The sequence below is a fragment of the Pantherophis guttatus genome, chromosome 7, assembly GCF_059756535.1.
Source record: "Pantherophis guttatus breed Tessera chromosome 7, ASM5975653v1, whole genome shotgun sequence".
In the NCBI taxonomy this organism is placed as follows: domain Eukaryota; kingdom Metazoa; phylum Chordata; class Lepidosauria; order Squamata; family Colubridae; genus Pantherophis; species Pantherophis guttatus.
The window spans coordinates 88,021,201-88,047,234 of NC_142069.1; the positions used below are offsets into that span (position 1 = coordinate 88,021,201).

The 26,034-nt window shown below is 42.8% G+C and overlaps 1 protein-coding gene across 2 annotated transcripts in view; it reads left to right on the forward strand.

Moving 5' to 3' along the window:
• The window catches only part of PHTF2 (putative homeodomain transcription factor 2), a 71,098-nt gene that overhangs the window by 13,351 nt on the left and 31,713 nt on the right, over positions 1-26,034 (forward strand). Inside the window, exons 2-4 of one of the 2 annotated variants that reach the window (XM_087874338.1) lie at positions 6,114-6,212; positions 10,926-11,001; positions 23,834-23,890. In XM_087874338.1, coding sequence (XP_087730464.1) covers positions 10,957-11,001; positions 23,834-23,890 — 102 coding nt within the window. In that variant the 5' untranslated portion in view covers positions 6,114-6,212; positions 10,926-10,956. The remainder of the gene's footprint in view (positions 1-6,113; positions 6,213-10,925; positions 11,002-23,833; positions 23,891-26,034) is intronic. The other variant, XM_087874336.1, reaches the window with a different exon arrangement.

A 26,034-nucleotide genomic window follows, 5' to 3' on the forward strand; every position in this document is an offset into this window, starting at 1 on the left:
TTTTAAATTGGGGAAGCCAAAGATAAATTTAATTTCGTTTTATAGTATTTTAATGTTTGTATTGTGTGTTTTTAATTTTGGCTGTTCACCGCCCCGAGTCCTTCGGGAGAGGGGGGGCGGTATAAAAATTTAAAAAATAAATAAATAAATAAAATAAATAGATCTGCGTTCAACTCAGCCTATTAGTGCTCGTCGGATGTTGTTTCAAATTCATCTTTGATTTTCGGTCATGCAGTCCGTCGTTTCTTAAAAACTCCACCTACGATCTGCTTCTTGTACGATATTTTCTACAGTGTGCCGTCTTGTCTAAAATTACTTACGACATTAATAATTTACATAGTTGGTGGTTTTTTTAAAAAAAAAAAATGCAAGAGACGGGGAAAACGTTAACCGAGAATGATTGACGCATCATATATATATATATATAAGGAACACAGCAGAGGAATAGACTTAAATATTGCAGCGCAAGGAAATTAGCATCATGGTTTCGGCTCAATTAACAAAGCCGTTACTTGTACCGACAAAATGCTGCTATTCATAGAAGTGCTGGCAAAGGACACCAGAGAAGAAATGGGAAGTCCTTTTTTTTCTAACTAGCGTTCTGGATGAACAATCTTCTCTACCATCGAGTGGCTTTCGCCCAAAAAGCTTACTGTGAACGAAGGAGAAAAAAAAAACTTGCTGACAGTCAGAACAATGAATCAGTGGAACAATTTGCCTCCAGAAGTTGTGGGGGCTCCAACTTTAGAAGATTTTAAGAAGAGAGTGGACAACCATTTGTCTGAAATGATACACGGTCTCCTGCTTGGGTTGGACTAGAAGATCTCTAAGGTACCTTCCAACTCTGTTATTCTGGTTTTTTATTTAAGCTCTTGAAGAGATTCTTATATGTGATTACAAGACAAAAAAAAAAGAATGGAAAGATATTTCAGTTTGCATTAAGTAACAGTGACTCTTGAAATACAGATAACCCTCGACTTATGACCACAATTTTTGTGGCTAAACGAGACATTTGTTAAGCGAGTTTTGCTCCCACTTAACAACTGTGACCTTTCTGGCCACAGTTGTTAAGTGAATCCCTGCTGTGGATAAGTTAGGCACGCAGCTATTAAATGAATCCACCTTCTGGGGCATTGCAACCGTCATAATGTGGGTCGGTTGCCGAGCGTCCTCGTTTTGATCACATCCCTTGTTCTAGGGGCTCCGGTGATTTCGAACGGTCACTAAATGAACTGTCATAAATGTGAGTCGGTTGCCGAGCGTCCTCATTTTGATCACGTGACCAAGGGGTGGTGCGATGGTCGTAAATGTGAAAAACGGTCATAAGTCACTTTTTTATGGTGCCGTGGTGACTTTGTGACAAATAGGAGTTGGTCACTGAGTGTCCTCATTTTGTGACCAAGGAAAATAGTGTGATGGTCATAAGTGTGAAAAATGGTCATAAGTCCCTTGTTCTCGGGGCCGCGGTGATTTCGAACTGTCACTAAATGAATTGTCATAAATGTGAGTCGGTTGCCGAGCGTCCTCATTTTGATCATGTAACCAAGAGGGGTGGTGTGATGGTCGTAAGTGTGAAAAACGGTCATAAGTTACTTTTTTATGGCGCCGTGGTTACTTTGACTGTCATAAATAGGAGTCGGTCGCTGAGTGTCCTCATTTTGTGACCAAGGAGAATAGTGCGATGGTCGTAAGTGTGAAAAACGGTCATATGTCACTTTTATGTTGCGCCATGGTGACTGACCGTCATAAATAGGAATCGGTCGCCAAGTGTTCTCATTTTGTGACCAAGGAGAATAGTGCGATGGTCATAAGTGTGAAAAACGGTCATAAATCTCTTGTTCTCGGGGCCGTAGTGACTTCGGTCACTAAATGAACTGTAATGACTTCTTCACGTACGGCCGGACCAAGCAAAGGATGAAAAAAAACGTAAGATTTTCATTGCTCACCAATGTTTGACTAAAACATTTGACTCTTCCAATTATTTGGCAAAGGATCTAACCAGAGCAAGAGCCAGGTAAATATGAATAAGTCAGGTAAGCTTTATCTGGAATTTAGCGGTACAGATCGGTATTCCGGATTAAAATGACTCATCTTTAAGGAAGTGAAATCAATGCTGCCGAAAAAGGCCCCGGGAGCTACCTCTTTGTCAACAAGGTTGTTTTAATTGTTGGAGGCAATTAAACATCTGAAAGAAAAAATAACAAAACGTTTTGCTGTTTAAACAAAGGAGGATTTCGATTGTACTATTACAACCGTCTTTGTGATTTTAGGAAAAACTCATTGTACCACTACTGGAACAATTTGACCTCTATCGCTGCACGTAGATTTAAGAAAAGCTTTTGTTGGGTGAAATGACAATTTAGAGACACCTCATCTTTGAGAAGGTTGTTATGTGTGCGCTCTAAAAATCAGCACAAACTTCACGTCGGCCAGTAAACTAAAAATTCAACGGCTAATGTGCAAAGGTGTGCGTTTGAATAAAATGTAAATACTGTATTTTTCGGAGTATTAAGACGCACCTTTCCCTTCCCTAAAAGTGGGTGAAAATTTAGGTGCGCCTGTTGTGTGGAGCTGGCGGCGGAGTCGGACAGCGATGAGGCTGAGGAAGAACAGGGGCCAGTCCTGGAGGCTGGGGAAGGCTCAGATGAGGGCTCTGCGTCGGAGGCAGAGATGGGGCCAGGGCCATCGGGGAGTGATGTACAGACTCCGGAGCCTCCAGAGACTGATAGGAGTGAGGCAGAGGAACAGGAGGAGCCTGTTCTTAATGCACACATGAGAAGAGCTGCCAGAAGGCAAGAGCAGCTCAAGCAAAGAGGACGACTCGGGAGTAGGGCCAAGAGATGATTGGCCCCTCCCATAAGGCTTAAAACAGACTAGCGTTTGGGCTTTGCCGGAAAACAACGTTGGTAGCTTCGTCGTCATCTTCATCTACGTCTTGTATTTATTTTTGTATCTGTGACTTCTGAACGTTTGCCAAAAAAGGCCTTTGGCAGTTTGCCTAATTGGACCAAGGTTTGCGATAGGACTGAAGAATTTGTGTCAGGAGGAATTTGCTTTAATTTAGTTGAACAACGCTGGGAATGAAGTCATTCTCAGCTGTTCGAATAAAGTTTGTTTTTTCACTGACTGATTTTCCTACTACTTACTTGGGCCTGGGTCACAACAGTGCCTTAGAGACCAAATATTTGGCCTGCTGAACCCTCCGTGCGTCATGTTTTCACCCTCCCCGACCCCCAGAAGCAGCCTGCAGGCCAAAAACAGGCACATTTTTGGTGAAAACGGGCCATGCAGAGCACTGCAGAGTGCTTCTGTGGGCCTGGGAGGGTGAAAATACGACGTACGGAGGCCAAAAATGATTTTTTCCTGTTTTCCTCCTGTAAATTTAGGTGTATCTTATAGTCCGAAAAATACGGTATTTTATGGATTATCTAAAGCTTAGTGGTCTTTTTGGTGCCGTGAGAGAGTTAAATGGTAATACGGGGAGTCCTTGACTTAAGACCACATTTGAGCCCAAAATGTAATGTTGCTAAGAGAGCCATTTGTTAAGTGAGTTTGGCTCCATCTTACGACGCTTCTTGTTGGATTTTTTAAGTGAATTGCTGCGGTTGAAAAATTAAGTCATCCGGTTGTTAAGTGAATCTGGCTTCCCCATTAATTTTGCTTGTCCGAAGGTTGCAAAAGGGGGAATCGCATGACCCTGGGACGCTGCAATTGTCGTAAATGTGAACCAGTTGCCAAGCATCCAAATGTAAATCATGTGACTATGGGGAGGTGGTTTGAAAAGTCACTTTTTTCAGTGCCGTTGTACCTTTGAACGGTCACTAAATGGAACTGTTGTAAGTTGAGGACTACCTGTACTTAACACAAATGATAGTAAGATCTTCTAGAAGATAAGCAACATAGTGTAGGACACAGGTGTCAAACTCCCGGCCCATAGGCCGGATGTGTCATGTGTTGGCCACACCCACCCCAAGTTTAGCGAAGGGGGAAAAAATCCCGATAGATCACGTGACGACGTGAGTTTGATATCCCTGGTGTAGGAGATGTCCAGGTTGAGACTGTGGGAGTTGTCAAACGTGTCATCAGTCACGAGTTCCTGCGTGGCCACAAGAGATATAAGTCCATCCCACCCTGAATGGCTTTCTTATCTCCCGCTCATTTCCTTTGACTGTTAGTTGGTCAGATTCTTGTAGAGAACTCAAGCTTGCAATAAGTCTTTATTTGAACTGCCTGAATCTCCTGATTTCCCCGGCGCCTGACACATAGGGGTAGTGAAATTCTTAAATGCACTGTTTAATTTTGTAGTACAGGTAGTTCTCGACATACGACCACGATTGAGCCCAAAATCAATGTTGGTAAGCGAGACATTTGCTTAGTGAATTTAGCCCCATTTCGCAACTTTCCTTGCCGCATTTGTTAAGTGAATCCCTGCGGTTGTTCAGTTAGCCAAACGGTTGGACTGCCATTTTTTTCAGAAATGGTATAGGTGGGGTCTCCTGCTTGGGTGGGGGTGGGGGAGGTTCGACTAGACGACCTACAAGGTCCCTTCCGATCTGAAATCATTGCCTTTGCTCATCGGAAAGTCGCAGGAAGGGCTCACACGACCCCAGGACGCCGCAAACTCGCTTAACGAATGTCTCACTTAGCAACAGAAATATTGGTGGCAAGTCGAGAACTTCCTGTAGAAGTCTTACGCGCTACTGCTGTTTCCTTGTGTCAGTTTCAACTTGCCGTATTACACAGCCGGTTGGAATTCTTTTGGAAAAAGTGGTAAGATACGGGATACCTTTGGCTGCAACGGTTAAGAGTTGTGTTTGTTGTCCTTAAGGCTAGGCGGGGTGTTAGCGGTAAGGAAAGGAATGTGCGGATCCAGCTGCTGAAGGGGAGAGGAGTTTTTTGCCAGAGGTTTTCATGCTGACTCCTGATTTCGCCACCTGAAACAACCTCTCCCAACCCTGTAGGTTTGACAGGAGCTTGAGTTACAACGCCAGACGTCCCACACAGCGTCAGCCGCAACCACGACTGACCACAAATGTGGGAATTGCAATTTCCGCGTATCCAGAGGCAACCGGTTTGGAGAACATCATCCTAAAAAAATAACCATTTATAGTTTTTGTGGGATGTTACATGCAAGTAATTTCAGATACGCAGCAGTATTTTTTTTTTTAATTAGAAAGTTTTACAGCTAGTCCTTGACTTACGACGGCAAAGGGAGCCCAACAGCTGAGCAAAGAGAGATGTTAACTGAGTTTTGCCCCATTTTCTTGCCACGGTTGTTAAGTGAATCACTGCGGTTGGGGAGTTATTCACACGGTTGTTAAGAGAATCTGGCTTTTGTTTTGCCCCATTTTGCGACCTTTCTTGCCACAGGTCATTAAGTGAATTGTTGCCGTCGTTAAGTTAGTAACATGGTTATTAAGCGAATCTGGCTTCCCTGTAGACTTTGCTTGTCAGAAGGTTGCAAAAGAAGATCACAGGCTCTGCGACCGTCGTAAATACAAGTCAATTTGCCAAGTGTCCGAATTTTGATCATGGGGAGGCTACAACGGTTGCAAGTGTGAAAAAATCGGTCGTAAGTCACTTTTTTCCAGTGCCGTTGTAACTTGGAACGTGGTCACTTGGAATGTGGTCACTTGGAACTGTTGCAAGTCGAGAACTATCCGTAATTGTGAAAATCGGTCACAAGTCACTTTTTTCAGTGCCGTTGTAACTTGGAAAGGTCACTCAACAAACTGCTATAAGTCGAGAACTCCCTGCCATCAGAAAAGACGCTGACAGACTGCTGATTTTTTGGTTTTGCAATCTTAAACTAACCTGCTCTTTCTGCTAAGATTTATTACACCTGGTGCAAAATTTACTCCTTGCTGTACATTTTAAAATGCCTTCATGCTAACATTTATTTACCGTTGCACGTTTATGGCGCACCGCTAAATAAATATTCCCGCAAGTTGCCCGGCATTCTTTCTTTCTTTTTTTTTTTCTCAAATAAAATTCTTTGCAGCTGTGTCACCCGCCACTTATAAAGTACATTTTCTTTTTTTCCTCTCTGAGCACTCAACCTGTTGCTCACCCACTTCCTCCCAAGCCTCCTGAAGCCTTTTCATTATTTTCAGCTTCTAACCCTTTGAGACTTCAATTGCTTGCGGCACGCAGAGGGAGAGAGCGAGAGAGAGAACGAAAGAGGTGTGCCTAGGAACAATTACATCGGCAAGGTGAGCTGGCGAACTGTGGGATGGTTTGACGGACGATTTGAGTTTTTTGTTTTCCCCACTTTTCTAAGAACGTCGTTGTTGTTAGTTGCAAAGTCGTATCCGACCCATCGCGACCCCATGGACCATGTTCCTCCAGGCCTTCCTGTCCTCTACCATCCTCTGGAGTCCATTTAAGGTCACGCCGACTGCTTCAGTGACTCCATCCAGCCACCTCATTCTCTGCCATCCCCTTCTTCTTTTGCCCTCCATCGTTCCCAGCATTAGGTTCTTCTCCAGGGAGTCCTTCCTTCTCATTAGGTGGCCAAAGTATTTGAGTTTCATCTTCAGGATCTGGCCTTCTAAAGAGCAGTCAGGGTTGATCTCCTCTAGGACTGACCGGTTGGATGGCCTTGCAGTCCAAGGGACTCGCAGGAGTCTTCTCCAGCACCAGAGTTCAAAGGTCTCAATTCTTTGGCGCTCAGCCTTCCTTATGGTCCAACTTTCACAGCCATCCATTGCAACTGGGAAAACCATCGCCTTGACGATACGCTCTTCTGTTGGCAGGGTGATGTCTCTGCTTTTTAGTAAGCTATCTAGAAGGGGTTTCTAAGGATAGAATTGGGTATGGAAATGCGTTCTCCAACTCCTTAAATTTTTCTTCTTCTTTTTTTTTTTTTAAGTCTGACTTTTGGATTCTTGGAACTAGGGCATTGAGTGATCTTCGCTTTCGATGCGAAGGGTCGGCCGCTCGAAAATTCAGCTCGTCCCCAGATGTGGGACGAACGAAGGCCGCCGAGAACAGACTGCGCCGATGATTAAAAAAGACTGTACATTTTGCATCGTTCGGGCGTCCCTGTAGCGATATGTTATCTTGTGTCTGGGGAACACTCAGAGAAATGATGTTTTTGTGATGCTTTCGACAGGCCCTGGGGAACGGGAGCAGGACTTCTTGCCAGAAGCTCTCCGTTCAGTAACCTTCTGAAGGTCGTTTCTCTACAGGCACGGAATGTAGATTTGAGACGGCGCAAAATAACCATCCGGAGAATTGCACTGAGAAATACGTAGCCTCCTTTTCTCTCTCCCAATCCATATTTTCTAGCAGAGCGGAAATCATTAGGACGGCGTGATTGTCTTAAAGAAACTTATGGGGCATCTCAGGAAAATATGTGGTTCCATTAAAGGAGAACATTTGTAGCCCACGGTTGAAACCCAGAGTGGAGTTGGAGGAGGAGGTGGAGGAAGAGGAGGAGGATTGAGGGGTCCTTGGTGCTCTCTGAGCTTGGTTTCTTGCAAACGTTTCGTTACCCAACTAGGTAACATCATCAATGTTAGGAGGGAGGGGAGGAGTAGGAGGAGGAGGACAGTTGGGGTCCTTGATGCTCTCTGAGCTTGGTAACATCATCAGGGCCAGTAAGGAGTGCTGTTTGCTTTTAGTTTCAATGAATAATGCCTGTAAATAAACGATAAACTGACAGCAAACAACGCTCCTTACTGGCCCTGATGATGTTACCTAGTTTGGTAATGAAACGTTTGCAAGAAAACCACCAAGCTCAGAGAACACCAAGGACCTCTCAGATATGTGGTTGAATAAACCATCATTCTAGCCACAGTCTATCCCTTGCAGGATGAAGGCTGCTTCTGCCTGTTTCCAGCCTACAGGGCCCTGAACTTTCTTCTCCCAATTGGCCCCGTGGTACTTGCTGATGTCCTCCATCCATCTTGTTTTAAGTCTCTCTCGTGGACACTTTTGATTACCGTATTTTTCGGAGTATAAGACGCATCTTAGTTTTTTGGGGAGGAAAATAAGAAAAAAGCTGATTGGCGGGTAGATCGGCCTCCCGGAATACCCCCAATCAGCTGTTCCCAGAGGTGAATTTTAGCAACAGGTTGGTTGGTTGTGAGCTCTGTGCCTTGCTTTTTTTCCTGCCTCTGAAACTTCGGAAACTCCATTTCAGAATTTTTTTTTTCTGCCTCTGAAAGCCTCCAAAGCAAAGCTTCAGAAAAAAAAAAGGCTTTTTTTCTGAAGCTCTGTTTGGAGGCTTTTTTTCTGAAGCTTCTTTCAGAGGCTTTTTTTCTGAAGGACTATCTGTACTCTGTTCAATCTCCTTTCTTTGGTATTGGTATGTAGATTAACCTCTTCCGATCTGTTGGTTATTGTGTCCTTCTCCAGATTTGTTACCATAGTTTGGTTAAAACCTTTACTGATTCTTCTTTTGCTGTTTGCCATATTATTTTAGATAAAAGCCTTTTAGAGGCTTTTTTTCTGAAGTTTGTTTCTGAGGCTTTTTTTCTGAAGCTTCTTTCAGAGGCTTTTTTTCTGAAGCTTCTTTCAGAGGCTTCTTTCAGCCTCTGAAATCTCCGTTCGAGAGGTTGGGTGGGGCTACATTCGGAGTATAAGACGCACCCAGATTTTCACCCTCTTTTTTTGGGGAAAATTTCTTATACTCCAAAAAATACAGTAAGTGGAATCCATTGTTCTTCTTGTTTTGTGACCAACCCATTTCCATTTCAATTCTTTTACTCTCTCGACGATATTGTATACGGGTAGTCCTCGACTTATGACTTACGACATGAAGTGCCTGCAAGAAAACCACTAAGTTCAGAGATCTCCATATCCTCCTCCTCTTCCTCCCCTCCTCCTTCGCCTCCATTCTGCAAACCTTCCTCCCTTGTAGCACTGATGATGTTACCTAGTTGGGTAATGAAATGTTTGCAAGAAAACCGATAAGCTCAGAGAGCACTAGGAGTCCCTCGGTTTAACACTTTAGTTCCCATAGTACTTGTCCCTTTGAACACTGTGCCTCTTCAGCCTAAGTGTTGGAGCTGAGCTGCTATGGGGAGAAAGGATATAGGGAGATCGGCATTCGTCTAAGAGATCGGTTCCAAGCCAGGTTTCATTTGCAGTGCAGATCTTGTGGTTTATTAGCAACGCAGCTGTTTATTGCAAAGGAAACTGGTTACTTGCTTTATTTGGAAGCCCATCAGAGATCTGAAGTTCTCCATTCCTGAACAGGAAGTAGAAGGAGTTGACTGTGACACATAATTGGAAAGCAGAAGCTTCAAACACCCCCCCCTCCCAAAAGTAAAGGGAGATGATTTCTGAATTAAGAGTGGAACGGAATAACAGAGTTGGAAGGGACCTTGGAGGTCTTCTAGTCCAACCCTTTGCTCAAGTAGGAGAACCTATACCATTGATTGATTGATTGATTGATTGATTGATTCGATTTATATGCCGCCCTTCTCCGGAGACTCAGGGCGGCTTACAATGCGTTAAGCAATAATAATAATAACTTTATTGTCATTGTACGTGTATACACAGTATACCCATACAACGAAATTCACTTAACACCCAAAGACCAGGCCCAACACACATAACAATCCCCAAACACGCTCCCAACCACCACAATTCCCCAACCCTAAAACCATCCAAACATCCATCTACACAACAGTCCAAGTAATACTGTCCAACAGCTCACGGAGGGTGGCCCTTTAGTTCATTGTTGAGTGCAATTATAGCTCTGGGATAAAAACTATTCAGAAAACATGTGGTCCAAGTTTTAATTGTTCTGTATCTTCTGCCAGAAGGCAACGGTCCAAAAAGATAGTGAGTAGGATGGGAAGAGTCTCTGAGAATGTTACGCAACTTCCTCAAACAGCGAGATTCGAAGATGTCGTCCAGGGCTGGTAGCTGGAGTCCGATGATATTCCGGGCAGTTTTAATGATTCTCTGTAGAGCTTTTTAAACAAGTGACTGTCTAGTCTCTTCTTAAAAACCTCCAGTGTTGGAGCATTCATAATTTCTGGTGGAAAGCCGTTCCACTGGTTGATTGTTCTCACTGTTAGGAAGTTTCTCCTTAATTCCAGGTTGCTTCTCTCTTTGGTTGGTTTCCATCCTTTAAAGAATATTGTGAAATAGAAACTCAATAAACATCATCTTGAACAGGGGTGTCAAAACTCGTTTTCATTGAGGGCCGCATCAGGGTTGTGTTTGACCTCGGGGGGGGTAGAGTGGGCGTGGCCAGCTCGATGTCACTCGTGTCGGGGGGGCGCCTGTGGCGGCCTGAGCGCTCTGCCAGCAAAAATGGGCTCCCCAGCTCTGTTTTCGGCTGCGACGGTTTCCTGCAACCCTCTGCCAGCGAACACGGAGCCCGGGAGGGCTGCACACAGCCTTCCTGAGCTCTGTTTTCACTGGCAAAGACACCTCAGGCCAGTCCTTCGCTGTTTCCAGGGTGGCCCCGCGGGCCACATCTAAGCCCCCCGCGGGCCGGATCCAGGCCCCAGGCCCCAGGCCTTGAGTTTGACCCCCGTTGATCTAGAAAAACAAGTAGTATGTATGACACAATCGGCTTCGTTCACAGCATTTGAACTTGGATTAAATAGTGGTGGTCACATCTATTAAAATACTCCCTGACAATACAGATAATCAACAAATTAAAAATGATAGGCCAATCTCGTTGTTAAATGCCGATTGTAAAATATTTGTCACAATAATTGCGGAAAGAGTTTTAAAAAAAATACTAAATGAAATCATACCCCCTGATCAAAATGGATTTTTGCCAAAAAGACACCTAAGAAATAATACCAGTATGATAGCGGGTGTGTTGGAAATATGACAACATTTGACGGATGTCCATCCCTATTTAAGCTAAAACATCTTATTGTGCATGCGGTAGTTGAAATTCTAAGGTTTAAATTTGTGTGTTGTCTTTTCTTTTTTTTTTTTTTTCTCCACAGCCTAAAATGACTTGGATATAAATGCCACAGAATGGCCTCCAAAGTAACAGATGCTATCGTCTGGTACCAGAAAAAGGTAAGATTTTTTTCCAGTACGAAATGATGGTTCTAAAAGAAATTACAGCCTGGCCTGATTACAGGTAGTCCTCGACTTACGACAGTTCATTGAGGTGGCCGTTTGAAGTTACCACGGCATGGGGCAAAACTCACGTCACAACGATCTCACCTTAGCAACATAACTTTTGGGCTCAATTGTGGTCAACGTCGAAGATCATCTGTAGTGGATGAAGGCGAGTACGCGTGTCCCGGGAGAATAATGTTGCAGAACCCAATCTGGGTCAGTCACCGGGATCAGAGATTTGGTTTTCCGAGCTTTTGGAATTTCTCTCTAACCCTAGTGTTCTGAGCTAGGCTCCCTTAAAAACTAGGAAGCAGAGTCTTGGTCCCGGCAAAACCTCTTTTATTTACACGACTGTGAATTCCTTTCCATTCACAGTCAGCAAGGCTTGTCCAAACAGTCTTTCAGAGGAATACTTATCAACACAAACCTTATCTCGCTTGGCTAGCTGCCAGATAACTAGTTTCCAAACGCAGCGCAAGGCAAAACTTGGCACCGGGTCTCTTAGAGACCCGAACAGAAATTCCCTGAAGACGGGCTCCAGCACAAGTCCAAAAACCCGGAAGACAGAACCTCTGGTCCCGCTGACCGACCCAGATTGGATCCTGCAACTACCGGTAGCATCTTGTTCTGCAACTTGAACTATTCCAGGATTGAATGGATGTTACTAAACTTAAGCTTCTGTGTGGAAGGGATTCACAGTCGCACAAATAACTTGGGAGTCTGTAGAGATTCTCAGTCATTCAGATCATGGTTTGTTTGTCCCAAAGGTGTTTTTTTTCAGGAGGCAACTGGACTTTCTGGTTTTTCTTTTCTTTTGAAGACGTTTCGCTTCTCATCCAAGAAGCTTCTTCAGCTCTGACTGGATGGATGGGGAAGGGAAGGATTGATATTCCTTGCAGACAGCTGACCATTTGCATCCTTTTAGAGGGTCGTTGAGGCCACTTGGAGGTTTCTCTGTGTCCTCAGGGTCACCTGAGTAATGCTAATAGTTCCTGTAGTTTGCAATTTTTCTCCCCTTGGGAAATCCATTCCTACTCCCACACCATTCCAAGAGTGTTCATCCCAAATTGAATAGCTAAAAGTCTGTAGAGATTCTCAGTCATCTAGGTCACAGTTGTCCCAAAAGTGTTTTTTTCAGGAGGCCACTGGACTTTCTGTTTTTTTTCTTTTGAAGACATTTCGCTTCTCGTCCAAGAAGCTTCTTCGGCTCTGACAGGATAGTGTGGAACGGAAGGCTTTATATTCCTTACAGACAACTGGAAAAATGGCAGACTACAGGAGCGCCACTCAGGTGACCCTGAGGACACAGGTAAAACCTCCAAGTGGCCTCAAGGACCCTCTAAAAGGATGCAAATGACCAGCTGTCTGCAAGGAGTATCAATCCTTCCATTCCCCCACCATCCAGTCAGAGCTGAAGAAGCTTCTTGGATGAGAAGCGAAACCTCCTCAAACAAAAAAAAAGAGTCCAGTTGCCTCCTGAAAAAAGCACCTTTGGGACTAATATCTGAGGTGTTTTTTTTTTTTAAATAAAATAATTCAGATTTATCCTCTGGTTCCTCAAAGCTTTTATAACATCTGGAGGTAGTAGGTGCAGTAAGACGTGTCTGGCAATGCTTTCCTTATGCAGAAAATAACTTAGCACGGAGCTGACTCACAGGAGTGAGTTTTTCAAATGTTACTGAAGAAATATGCATGGGTCTAAGTCATAGTGGCCTTGGGCATATTTATTCATATATGAATGCAGTCATTGTCTCCTCTTTCTTGATTCTTGTTTACTGGCTGGAGTTTCTCCGTGCGTTTGAATTTTGGGGATGCAAATTCAGGAATGCCTTTTTTTAAAGAGCCAACGCTTCCGTCTGTTTGGGTTAAGGCTTAAGGGTGAACTTCAGCTCAAGTCAGCATCGTTTAGGTACAAATACAAATTGTTTACTAGATCCCTTGGGTGGTCTCTGAACTGAGTTGTTTTCTTGCTAGCACTGATGATGTTACCTACCTGGGTAATGAAACGTCTGTAAGAAAGCAGCCAGCCTCAGAAAGGACCAAAACCCCCACAATCCTTCTCCTTCTCTCGACAAACCCCACTCCCTCCTAGCACTGATGAAGTTAACTAGTTGGGTAATGAAACGTCTGCAAAAAACCCACTAAGATCAGACAGCACCAAGGACCCCCACAGTTCTCCTCCTCCTCTTCCTCCTCCTCCCCCCCCGAAACTCCTCTCCCTTCTACCACTGGTGACAATCCTCCTCCTGTCCATAAATCTCCCTCCCTCCTAGTACTGATGATGTTACCTACGTCTGCGAGAAAACCACTAAGCTCAGAGAGCACCCTCATTTCAACCCTGAGCTACAAATATTCTCCTTTTATTGGTTATTAGATTCCATTTAATGCAGTTTAGAGGGGAAACGTCGCAAGAAATCTCCTGAAATTTGGCTGGTCCATTCTAATTCAGCCTGGTATAAGTACATCAATTTGTAGTAGGGGTTTTCTTTATTCCTAGAAGGTTTTTTTTTTAAAAAAAAAAAAAGATTATAGGAAAAAGGAAGAGAAGAAAAACTTGCAGAAATCCTCTATTCAAGAGCTGGATTTTACCTCCTCTTAATTAGGACCAGCTAATGACTTTATGAGGCTCCAATAATCTTCCTTAGCTAAAGGCCTTTTTAGTGAATAAAACATTTTTATGTCACGAGGAGCTTTTTTAATGGCAACAAGTACGGCTGATTACTGTTCAGGGCATCATCCAGTGCCTTAAATTTTAATATAATTGCCTTCTTATTTACAAAGAGTGACGAGACTTTTAAAAACATCAATTAGCTTTGATCCCTGTGACAAGGCCTAGACTGATTTTTACATAAAAATAGTTGAGCTTCCAAGTTAATTCATCCGGCTCCAAATTTAGATATATTTAAAATTTTAAAAAGTCCCTATAATTGCTCGTTGCGTGTTTACAAAACTAGGCAAAGTTTTTCTCTGAAAAAAACAATAACTTTGAATTGAAGCAGTAATCCAATCTTCACAGGGAAGGCTAGAATACAGATACAGGAAGTCCTCGACTTACGACCACAATTGAGCCCCCGGATTTCTGTCGCTAAGTGAGACGTTTGTTAAGTGCCCCATTTTCTTGTCCCGGTCGTTAAGTGAGCTGCTTAACAACTGCGGCAAATTGAAAGGTTACGAAATGGGGCAAAACTCGCTTAACAAACGTCTCGCTTAACGACGGAAATTTTGGGCTCAGTTTGTAAGATGAGGACCTACCTGATACATATTGCAATTCCTCTTTTTTTTTTTTGTTGAGATAGAGCTGTAAACATATTCCCCAGTTTAGGACATTTTAATACCTGTTGATGTGACTCCTTTATATGCGTTTCTTGCAATACTATTATATCTAAACACATCTTACTCAATTTGTTAAAGTAATTTTTCCTCTTAATAGGAGAATTTAAGTCATTGACATTTACTGATAGAAGCGTTATTCCCTCTTGTGCATCTCTACTTCTGTCTGGATCTTGTCGCCCTCGTCTGTCTAATTTCTTTGTATTCTTATTTTCGTATGGCCAAAATGTCTATCAGGTTGATTACATCAATAGTTAGGTTAGGACGGATGGACGTCTGCCTGGACATCAATTATACATTGATGCTGAAATATTTATTGTTTCTATTAGAAACACCCGGGTTGCTAAGTATTGGACTACACAGTGATACCCTCACAGCCTCTAATTCAGGGGTCAGCAACCTGCAGCTCTGGAGCCGCATGTGGCTCTTTCACCCTTCTGCTGCGGCTCCCTGTCATTCAAAATATGCGTCACAACCGCCGATGTGCGACACCCACCGGCACGCGATTTATTGAGCTTTTCAACTCCCGGTAGGCCAATCATGGATAAATCCAAGAAAAAGAAAAGTTTCAGAAGAAAACAGAACGTTTAATTCAACTACGTATGCTAGTTTTGTGACCGCTGAAGAAATCGTCAGGCACAGGAAAGGTTTTGTGGCTCCCGGTGTTTTCTTTTCTGTGGGAATCGGGTGCCAAATGGCTCTTTGAGTGTTTAAGGTTGCAGACTCCTGCTCTAGTTAAACTGACCACAAGTTGTTTATCCCGAAGCTCGGGTTTAAATTTGGAAAGGATACGCATTATTCTTTCCACCAGAAACTTACCAGATCAATTAATCAACCTGTTCCCCTTCTCCCGGCTTAACAAAAATCAACTCCCGTTAAACACACACAGACACAAATGTAAGGGCCGATATTATTGCACTGTCGTCCTTGGTTGTATAAACAGAGGCACAGAATCGAAATCACGTGAAGTATTAGCACCGCTTGATAAAACCTTAGTAAGGCCACACCTGGAATACAGCATCGAGGTTTGGTCACCACATTGCAAAAAAGAAGTTGGGGCTTCTGGAAAAAGTGAGGCGGGGAGCAACTAAGACGATTAAAGGCCTGGAGACTAAAATATACCAAGAACTGTTGCAGGAATTGGATAAGACTAATCTAGAGAAAAGAAGGACGGGGGGGGGGGGAGGAACATGATAGCGGTACTCCAGTATTTGAGGAGCTGCCCCAAAGAAGAAGGGGGTCGACTTATTTTCCAAAGCACCTGAAGGCAGGACAAGAAATAATAGTTGGAAACTCATCAAGGAGAGAAGCAGGGTGGATAAAAATGAATGATTTTTTTTAAAAAATCAAAAAAATCTGATTTTTTAAAATTTAAATCGGATTTTTTTATTTAAATCAGATTTTTTTGATTTTTATTGAATTTATTTTAATAAAAAACTTTTGGGATAAAAATCTATCGTAAGATAGTTTTCTATTTAAGATAAATAATTTAGTTTATTCAGCATGAAATGGAGCTTAGTTATGTAGCACGAGGCTGTATATTCTGCAACACTGGGACTATCGGTGAGTCAACAGCGGGTCAAAGGAGTAGCAGAGATGACAGTTGCTCTTTAAAAATTATGATTTAAATCGAGTTGATTTAAATCAAGTCTTTTTACTAATGATTTAAATCGACTCGATTTAAATCAAATCCACCCTGGAGAGAAGCAACCTGGAATTAAGGAGAAACTTCCTAACAGTGAGGACAATTAACCAGTGGAACAGCTTGCCACCAGAAATTGTGAATGCTCCGACAGCGGTCACTTGTTTCAAATTGTATAAGGGCCGTGATGGTGAACCTGTGGCACGCGTGCCAGAGGTGGCAAACAGAGCCCTCTCTGTGGGCACGCGTGCCATCGCCAGCTGCTCTTCAGAGTTCCGTCGCGCGCATGCGTGACAGACAGTTGCCCTCTTCTGGGTTCTGGCGTGCGCATGCATGCGATGGAACCCGAAAGAGCAGCTGGCCGCTGCGTGCATGCGCACTGGCCAGTACTCTCTTCCTGGTTCTGGGGCTCCGGCGCTTGCCCGCTCTGGTTTCAGCACTCCGTGCCCAAAAAGTTAACTATCACTGGTATAGGGTCGCCTGCTTGAGCAGGGGGTTGGACTAGAAGACCTCCAAGGTCCCTCCCAGCTCCATTCCGATTGTTAGTGGGTAATTTTGTCCAAACGCTTCACTCCTACCCCGGAGTAATATAAGAATTCCACATTTTTTTTAAAATCAAGTTGAAGAATAGACAGTTCTAAAATTCGTTCTTTTTTTCAAGAAACTGTTATTATCTCTGTCCGGACCACTTCCTGCCCCCCCTCCTCCTCCTTAAACCAACTGTCGTACAACAACATCCCTCACAGTTCAAGACTAGGCCGCGTCCTCCCCGTTTGGGGTTTCCGTTCAAGGTTGCTGGGAGGGGAAAGGGGTGCGCCCCCACGTCCTCAGCCATGCTGCATGCATGCAAGGGCCGTGGGGAGAACTAGTTAGTTCTCTCTCTCTCTTTCCCTCACGTATTCTGGCAGGGCTGCAGAAAATTAAATGTATAGATGGTTAAATGAATCCCAGAGCTAGAGTAAACTAATGGAGCGGCTTGCCTCCAGAAGTTGTGGTTGTGCTAAAAAAACTGGAGGTTTTTTGTTTGCAATGGGTCTCCTGCTTGAGCAGGGGGTTGGACGAAAACCTCCATGGTCCCTTCCATAGAAGTCGGGAAACAGGCAGTTTCTGGCCTCCAGATGACCTCCGGAGGGGCGGAGGAGGCTGTTTTTGCCCTCCCCAGGCTCCAAGAAAGCCTCAAGCCTGGGAAGGGTGAAAAACGGGCCTACTGGGCCTACCGGAAATCTGGAAAAGGGCCGTTTCCGGCCTCTGGAGGCTTCATGGAGGCCTGCTAGGCCCAAAACGGCGCGGGGGGGGGCATTGTGCGCGCATGCACGGTGTGATGGTTGTGTATGCATGCATGTGGGGCTGGGCACGGGGGGGCGGGCATGCGTGCGATCCCCCATGCTCCTCCCGCTTTTGGCACGTGATGGCAAAAAGGTTAGCTATCACTGGTATAGGGTCTCTGGCTTGAGTAGTGGGTGGACTAGAAGACCTCCAAGGTCCCTTCCAACCCTCCTCTCCTCTCCCCTTTCGTCTCCCCTCCCCTCCCCTTCCCTCCTCTCCAAGAGATTGGACTGCCAGTTGTCTGGAATGGTATATGGTCTTCGGGTTGAGTAGTGGGTGGACTAGAAGACCTCCAAGGTCCCTTCCAATTGTCCTCTCCCCCCCTCTCCCCCTCCCCTCTCTTCTGCCTTCCCCTTCCTCCCCTCCCCTCCAAGAGATTGGACTGCCAGTTGTCTGGAATGGTATAGGGTCTCTGGCTTGAGTAGTGGGTGGACTAGAAGACCTCCAAGGTCCCTTCCAATTCTCCCCTCCCCTCTCCCCCTCCCCTTTCTTCTGCCCTCCCCTTCCTCCTCTCCCCTCCAAGAAATTGGACTGCCAGTTGTCTGGAATGGTATAGGGTCTCTGGCTTGAGTAGTGGGTGGACTAGAAGACCTCCAAGGTCCCTTCCAACTCTCCTCCCCTCCCCTCCCCTCCCCTCCCTTCCCCTCCTTCTGTGTATGGAACTGAACGCCTCCATATCGCTGCAGAAATGGAGATCAGGTCTTCGGGATCTGAATCTGGTTTCTGCCATTTGGCGGACAGCATGAGCTCCCCTTGGCAGGTCCCATTCTTTGAACCTGCCCCCAGATCCGTGAGAAAAGAAGGTGATTCCCTCAGGTAATCAGCTATTTCTGCCCCCCCCCAAAAACGCATCTGAATTAATTTAGAAGCATGCTCATAAATGGCATTCCAGTTGCCCCAGTCATAAACATGGTGGTTTGAGCTGACATTCCCGTACATCTCGTCATACTCCTGACTCAACAACTGCAAATTAAGAATACATAAATATTCTATGGAAGGAATAGGACTACCCAGTAATTAAGCAATAGGTGACTGATACAACTTAATTTTTGGGTTTATGACAAAAAGGCCATTGTCTAATGACTGGATAATTACACCGTTTCTCTTCATTCCGATGTCAAAGTGTGACATAAGAGGTTGTTATTGTCAGATTTCACCCCTGTATTTTCATTTTATTTGGGTGTCCTGGTCAGACGCTTGGCAACATGATGGTTGTCCTGTCCCTGGGATCCCCTTTTGCGATCTTCTGATGAGCAAAGTCAATGGGGAAACCAGATTCACTTAACAACCATGTTACTAATTTAACAACTGTAGTGATATAGTGTGTCGTAAAGGCCATAAAACATGACCAAATTCACCTAACAAAACGATTTGCTTGCAGTACGCTCCCTCCCACATGTACAACAAACCATTTTATACCAAATTTATATTTTGCTGATAAAGAAATAAAGGGAGACTGGTATAGATCTATTTCAAGCTATTTAGCTCTCATCAGCTAGCCATACCCTTACTCGGATTTGAACTTGGGCTTCCTGCATGTTAGGCAGTAGAATTAACCTCTGAGCCACAACTGCCTAACATGCAGGAAGCCCAAATTCGAATCCAAGTAAGGGTATGGCTAGCTGATGAGAGCTAAATAGCTTGAAATAGATCTATACTAGTCTCCCTTTATTTCTTTATCAGCAAAATATAAATTTGGTATAAAATAGTTTGTCGTGAATGCGACTGCTTGAGGGCTCCTGGATTGGAGCTGAAGGGCAAAAGGGAGCAAGAATGCCCCCTCCCACATGTTGGGGTAGACCAGGTGTCTTGATAGAAAAATACTTAATCTTTCCCCTGGCTCAAGCTGATGAAGAGAGGAGAACTTGTGGCTCAGAGGTTAATTCAAGTGCCTAACATGCAGGAAGCCTATACTAGTCTATACTAGTCTCCCTTTATTTCTTTATCAGCAAAACATAAATATATATACACATACATACACAGAGACATATATACATACATATATATATATACGTACATATATATGTAGGTCTTTGGTTATTCAGGTTTTCTCCCACGTAAAATTGGAAGTGTCTTGGCGACGTTTCGACGAAGTCTCATTCGTCATCTTCAGGCTGGTGTTTTCGGCTTCGTGCTTCTATATATACATATATATATGTTTACACACACACACACACACACACACACACACACATATATCAGGGGGGAAATTCACTTATTTTCCCTACCAGTTCACAAAAGTACTGGCGGGAAAAGCTACTGCCGTCATCGCCATGTTCTTCACGCATGCGCATCCCATTGGACTTAGAAGGCAATGGGATGCGCGTGCGCGAAGAACATGGCGACGAACATGGCGGCCAGGAGACTGGTATGGGGGCGTGGCCAGCCAGCAGATAGCAGGATGTTTCTCTTTCAGGACACAAAGAGAAAATATCTGCTGTGAACTCCATTTAGGTGTCAGAAAGGGCATCCGGCCAGTAAACGCTCTATCCAGTCACCCTGTCCTACCCAAAGGATTACATGATTGTAAAAAGAGAGTTTTTCCAGTAGATTTTATTATCTTTGTGAACCCTGTTACAGATTATTTAACTGCCTGTGTAGATCTCAGAGTTCATACAAGATCCATCTCCTTGTAGTTTACCACCGGCAGAATTTTCGTTCCATCTCTTACGACACCCAACATCTGTTCCCTATTGGAGTGAAAAGTCCCAAAAAAAACCTTGAAAAGAAGATTTAATAGAAAAGGAAGACGAATGCTTTCATAATTAAAAAAAGAACATATAGCAGGAGCACTTAGTTTTAAAAGAAAGGACAACGTGTAGAATATCCCTTGTAAATCGTACTACCTGTAGAACCTTCAATCTGTTAATCAAATTTTATGAAATTACTAAATTCAGTAGTACTAAACCGAAATATAATGTTCATTTTCAGACTGTGTGGTAAACCACAAGTTTCTATTCTTCCTTCTTTCTCTAAAAGATAACAATTGTAGAATGAGAACTCGTTCAGCACGGCACGAAAATAATTTCCTAATGCTTCAAATGCCTCAGAAATGGTGGTGAAGTTTTTAGTTTTTACTGCAATGAAGTCAGCAAAGGAAAAAGTCAGAACTGCCTTTCATGCATTATCTAGCACACACTGCAACTGTTTTATTTTGTAACACCTGTAACACCAGGCTGTGTACCGATTAGAATAAATTATTATCCAGCAAAACCTTGAATTATTATCTAGAACAATCCTTGAGCAGGTCCTGAGAGAGATGTGGGTTCCTGGAAGTATACAGTTTACAAAAATGTTGTGTACATTCTTCTATTTTATATATATATATTTTCTACTCCTGTTTGAACATAGAGCACGAAATATTTTTTTTTATTAATGACTAAAATATGGATTTTGGCACATTAATCAGCTATCTATTTTACAAGGTAGCTAGATGGATGGGTGAGTGGGTGGATAGGTACTGTGTTCCCCAGAAAATAAGACCCTGTCTTATATTTTTTTGAACCCTGAAATAAGCGCTTGGCCTTATTTTCGGGGAGGTCTTATTATTTTGGGGCGCGTGGAGCAAGACGGTGCTCCTCTTGCTGTCTTATCTGATTTCCAGCTCTGTCTCCCTAACCCTAACCAGAGGAAATGGCGGGGACCGGCTGCACATGTGTTTAAATATTTTGGGGGAGGGTACCACTTTATAATGCCTTGGTAAGGCCACACTTGGAACACTGCATCCAGTTTTGGTCGCCACGATGTAAAAAAGATGTGGAGACTCTAGAAAGAGTGCAGAGAAGAACAACAAAGATGATTAGGGGGCTGGAGGCTAAATCATATGAAGAACGGTTGCAGGAACTGGGTATGTCTAGTTTGATGAAGAGAAGGACTAGGGGAGACATGACAGCAGTCTTCCAGTATCTCAGGGGTTCCCACAAAGAAGAGGGAGTCAAATTATTCTTCAAAGCACCTGAGGATAGAACAAGAAGCAATGGGTGGAAACTCATCAAGGCGAGAAGCAACTTAGAACTAAGGAGAAATTTCCTGACAGTTAGAACAATTAATAAGTGGAACAACTTGCCTCCAGAAGTTGTGAATGCCCCAACACTGGAGATTTTTAAGAAGATGTTGGATAACATCTGTTCAGATTTGTCTGAAGTGGTGTAGGGTTTCCTGCCTGGGCAGGGAGTTGGACTAGAAGACCTCCAAGGTCCCTTCCAACTCTGTTATTCTATTCTATATACAGAGATAGATAGATATAGACAGAGATAGACAGAGATAGATTAGATAGATAGATATAGACATAGAGATAGATATAGACAGAGATAGCTATCTATCTATAGAGAGAGATAGATAGATAGATAGATAGATAGATAGATAGATAGATAGATAGATAGACACGATGGATGGATGGATAGGTAGAGAGAGAGAGAGAGACAGACAGACAGACAGAGGGACAGATAGAGAGGATGGATGGAGGGATGGAGGGATGGATGGATGGATACAGTAGATGGAGGGAGGGAGGGATGGAGAGAGAGAGAGGGAGAGACGATAGACCGATCCTATTGCACAGTAAAACATAGCAAATTGTTTATATTATGAGGACTATCTCAGAAGGAACAAAGCTTAGATGTTTACCTCATTTATCCCGGAATTACTAAAAAGTACTATATTTGGGTGTACTGCCCTATCTCTACTTATTTGTAAAGCAGTTCAGTTGAATTCGATCGATGGCTTACGTTCCATCAAGTTGCTTTCGACTCCTCTAACAAATCACATTATAGATAATTTTTTTTTTCTCAAGAAACAAACACTGGGCCTTTTAAGATGCCTAACCCCCGTCGCTCCTTGGAATGCAGTCTCTTGAATTTAGCAACCTTCTAAAGTCAAGCATTAGGACTTTGTGATAATAATAGGACTTCTGTAATTGTGGCACGGTTCCTTTTTTGCAAACGTAGGAGGAGGTCTGTTGAGAAATGCTATTCTCGACTTTCGAGTTTAGCCGAAGAGATTTTCCCTCTCTCTAGCACCGTTAACTCCGAAACCCAGTAACATCAGCTGAGTGCTGCCACCTATTGGAGCAGTGCAGAAAAGGCAGAAAAGGAATTGTATAATGATTTGCAACACACTTACCTAAAAAACAAACAAAAAAACACCGGCCATGCTGTTAAAACAGATAATAATAATAATAATAATAATAATAATAATAATAATAATAATAATTGCAATAATAATTGCAATAATAATTGCAATTTGCGGGACTTGCAAATTGAAGTTGAGCGACTGTGGAAAAAGAAATCGTGTGTTGTCCCGATTGTAATTGGAGCCCTTGGAGCAATACCCAAAGGGCTGCCCCGCTATTTAGAAATTCTAAATTTGCCGGACTTGAACATTTTGACTCTACAAAAAACCACCTTACTCGGAACAGCTTACATCCTCCGATGATACCTTAACAGTTCCTAGGTCCTTGGTTAGGACTCGAGCTGCTGAGCTATTAACCAGCCTCAAAGGCTGTGAATCTCACTAAAGATTAATTAATAATAATAATAATAATAATAATAATAATAATAATAATAATAGATTTATTATTATTATTATTATTATTATTATTATTATTATTATTATTATTATTTTATTGTCATTGTACATGTGTACACAATATACCCATACAACGAAATTCACTTAACACCCAAAGACCAGGTCCAACACACATAACAATCCCCAAACACACTCCCACCTACCACAAATTCCCCACCCCTAAACCACCCAAACATCCACACAACAGACCAATTAATACTGTCCAACAGCTCACTGATGGTGGCCCTTTAGTTCATTGTTGAGTGCAATTATAGCTCTGGGATAAAAACTATTCAGAAAAACGTGTGGTCCGAGTTTTAATTGTTCCGTATCTTCTGCCAGAAGGCAACAGTCCAAAAAGATTGTAAGCAGAATGGGAAGAGTCTCTGGGAATGTTACGCAACTTCCTCAAACAGCGAGATTCGATGATGTCGTCCATGGCTGGTAGCTGGACTCCGATGATATTCTGGGCAGTTTTAATGATTCTCTGTAGAGCATTTTTTTTGTCCGCTACAGAGCTGCTCCCATACCATGCAAGAATGCCGTATGTCAGGACACTCTCAATGGTGCTGCGATAATAGGACAGAAGTAGATGCTGAGATAGATTTATCTATTTACAGTTGCTTAAATCACATTTATGTAATTGTACATCACTGTACAATAAATCACTGTAATACGGGCAGTGCTTTTATTTGTAATTGCTAAACTTTTTAAAATTTTTAAAAGGCAAATTTAAATTAATCAGATGTATTTAAGGTGGTTTATCTCTTTGATTTGCAGCTCCCCCCCTTTTTTCCCCCCCATCTAATATGTATGTATATGCACAGGTGTGCTGTTTTGGATGTCGTGCAAAATTTGCATTCTGCAGTGATTCGATATTTTTGCCGTGCCATGTTTTAATTAAATCCTTGTTTTTTTCCTTTATAGATTGGGGCTTATGATCAACAAATATGGGAAAAATCTGTTGAACAAAGAGAAATCAAGGTAAATTTTCAGACTTTAATACTTTTTTTTATAGCAATACATTCCTTAATAAATTTGTTTTACGTTGGTTAAGAAAAGCAGAGTTTTAAAGCAAAAACTTCTAATCTTTACAATGATTTAGTATTATTAGCCCTGCTTAACTGTTCCCTAATACACTTATGTACAACCAATAATACGTTTGATATTGTCAATTCAGTTTTAGATATTTGCATACCGATTTTCTTGTTCTGGTTAATGATCACAATAAACTTTTTCGAGTAACATATCTAGAACTCCCTTTTCAAATAATGCATTTTATGGGATTATCTGCAGGCGAATAAGTTTTGAGCAGCTTTCTTTATTAACTTATTGAGGAAGTCCTATAAAATTCTGAACGTGACCTGCAGAAAATTATTTTGAAAAAAACCTTCTCTCTCCCACATTGTCTTAAGAAAGCGGCAGGATTTAACACGCTAATTCTTTAACAGAGCTGCAATATTTTTAGTAGTTTTAAATCAAGTTAGAATAATTCATCAGTGGAACAACTTGCCTCCAGAAATTGTAAATGCTCCAACACTGGAAGTTTTTAAGAAGATGTTGGGTAACCATTTGTCTGAAGTGGTGTAGGGTTTCCTGCCTAAACGGGGTTGGACTAGAAGACCTCCAAGGTCCCTTCCAACTCTGTTATTCTATTCTATTCTATTCTATTCTATTCTATTCTATTCTATTCTATTCTATTCTATTCTATTCTATTCTATTCTATTCTATTCTATTCTATTCTATTCTACTCTACCCTACCCTACCCTACCCTACCCTACCCTACCCTACCCTACCCTACCCTATCCTATCAGGTTTTTCTCCTATTAAAATGAAAGATTAGCACAAGAATCAGGAAGGGGAGGGGGAAGTTATAGGATTGGGACAATTATATCTTTTTTATGTCCATCTGGCTATAAAATGGGTATAAACCACACCACAATTTGCTGCTGTGGGTATCCTCTATAGAAGCTCCTAAAATCGGAGTTTTAACATTTCTCTCTCTTTGAGAAATCTAAACACCGACCAAAAAAATAAAAAATAAAAATCCTACTGTTGTTTAGTTAATGTTGCATTAAAACTGCTTGTCATTTCACCCTGCGCTCTCTTGTGACATTTTGTCAGTTTTAGTTTATTGTCTTCTGGTTGTGTTTATATAGTTCCAGTTCACTTTTCATCCTGTTATTCTTTTGAACAGTTTATTAAATTGGTAAGTACGCCACGATGTGTATTAAGCAAGCGGCTTTTGTAGATTTTAACGGTTTTTGCATCTAAACCTCACTAACAAAATCCGTTTAGTATCCTGTGAGCCACAAGCGAAACGTTTGAATATTTAAGGATCCCTTCCTTCCTTACCGTTATCTTTTACTTAGACCAGGGGTCTGCAACCTTAAATACTCAAAGAGCCATGTAGACCCGTTTCCCACAGAAAAGAAAACACCGGGAGCCACAAAACCTGGGTGGGCGTGGCCAACTCAATGTCACTCACTTCTACCAGTCACATGACCCCCTAGCCACGCCTACCCAGGCGGTCAATAGGGCAGAGAACCGGTTGTTAAAAAACACCGGGAACCACAAAATCTTTTGACATCTCTCTCTCCCCCCTCCCTCTCCCCCCTCTCTCCCTCTCTCTCTCTGTCTCTGCCCTGGCCGCTTTTCCATCCACCACCGTTGCCCTTACCTTCTCAGGCCAGGCGAGGAGTGACTGGGAGGGGAGGGCGAGAGGTGGGGCCAGCCAGTGGTGGGATCACCTGACAGGGAGCCACAGCAGATGGGCCAAAGAGCCGCATGCGGCTCTGGAGCCGCAGGTTGCTGACCCCTGACTTAGACCATTCCTCTTATTTTTCAGTAGCAAGATCTTCATTGTGACAGCCATATCCAGAATCTTTTGCTGTTTCCTTCATCTCTTTTAGTGCCTTGCTCGTCCAAAGACCCCTGTTAGCCTTCAGAAAATGTTCTCCTTTCCTCTGTATTTGTTCTCCTGGTTGAACAAATTTCTGATTATAGTCATTAAAAAAAAAAAAAAAAACCCAATTCTGCTTTGAAACTAAATTATTACAGCTTTAATAACTTCGCCTCTATGAAATCTGCCCATTGTTAAAATCACCATAGATGTTGTTTGGAGGCAT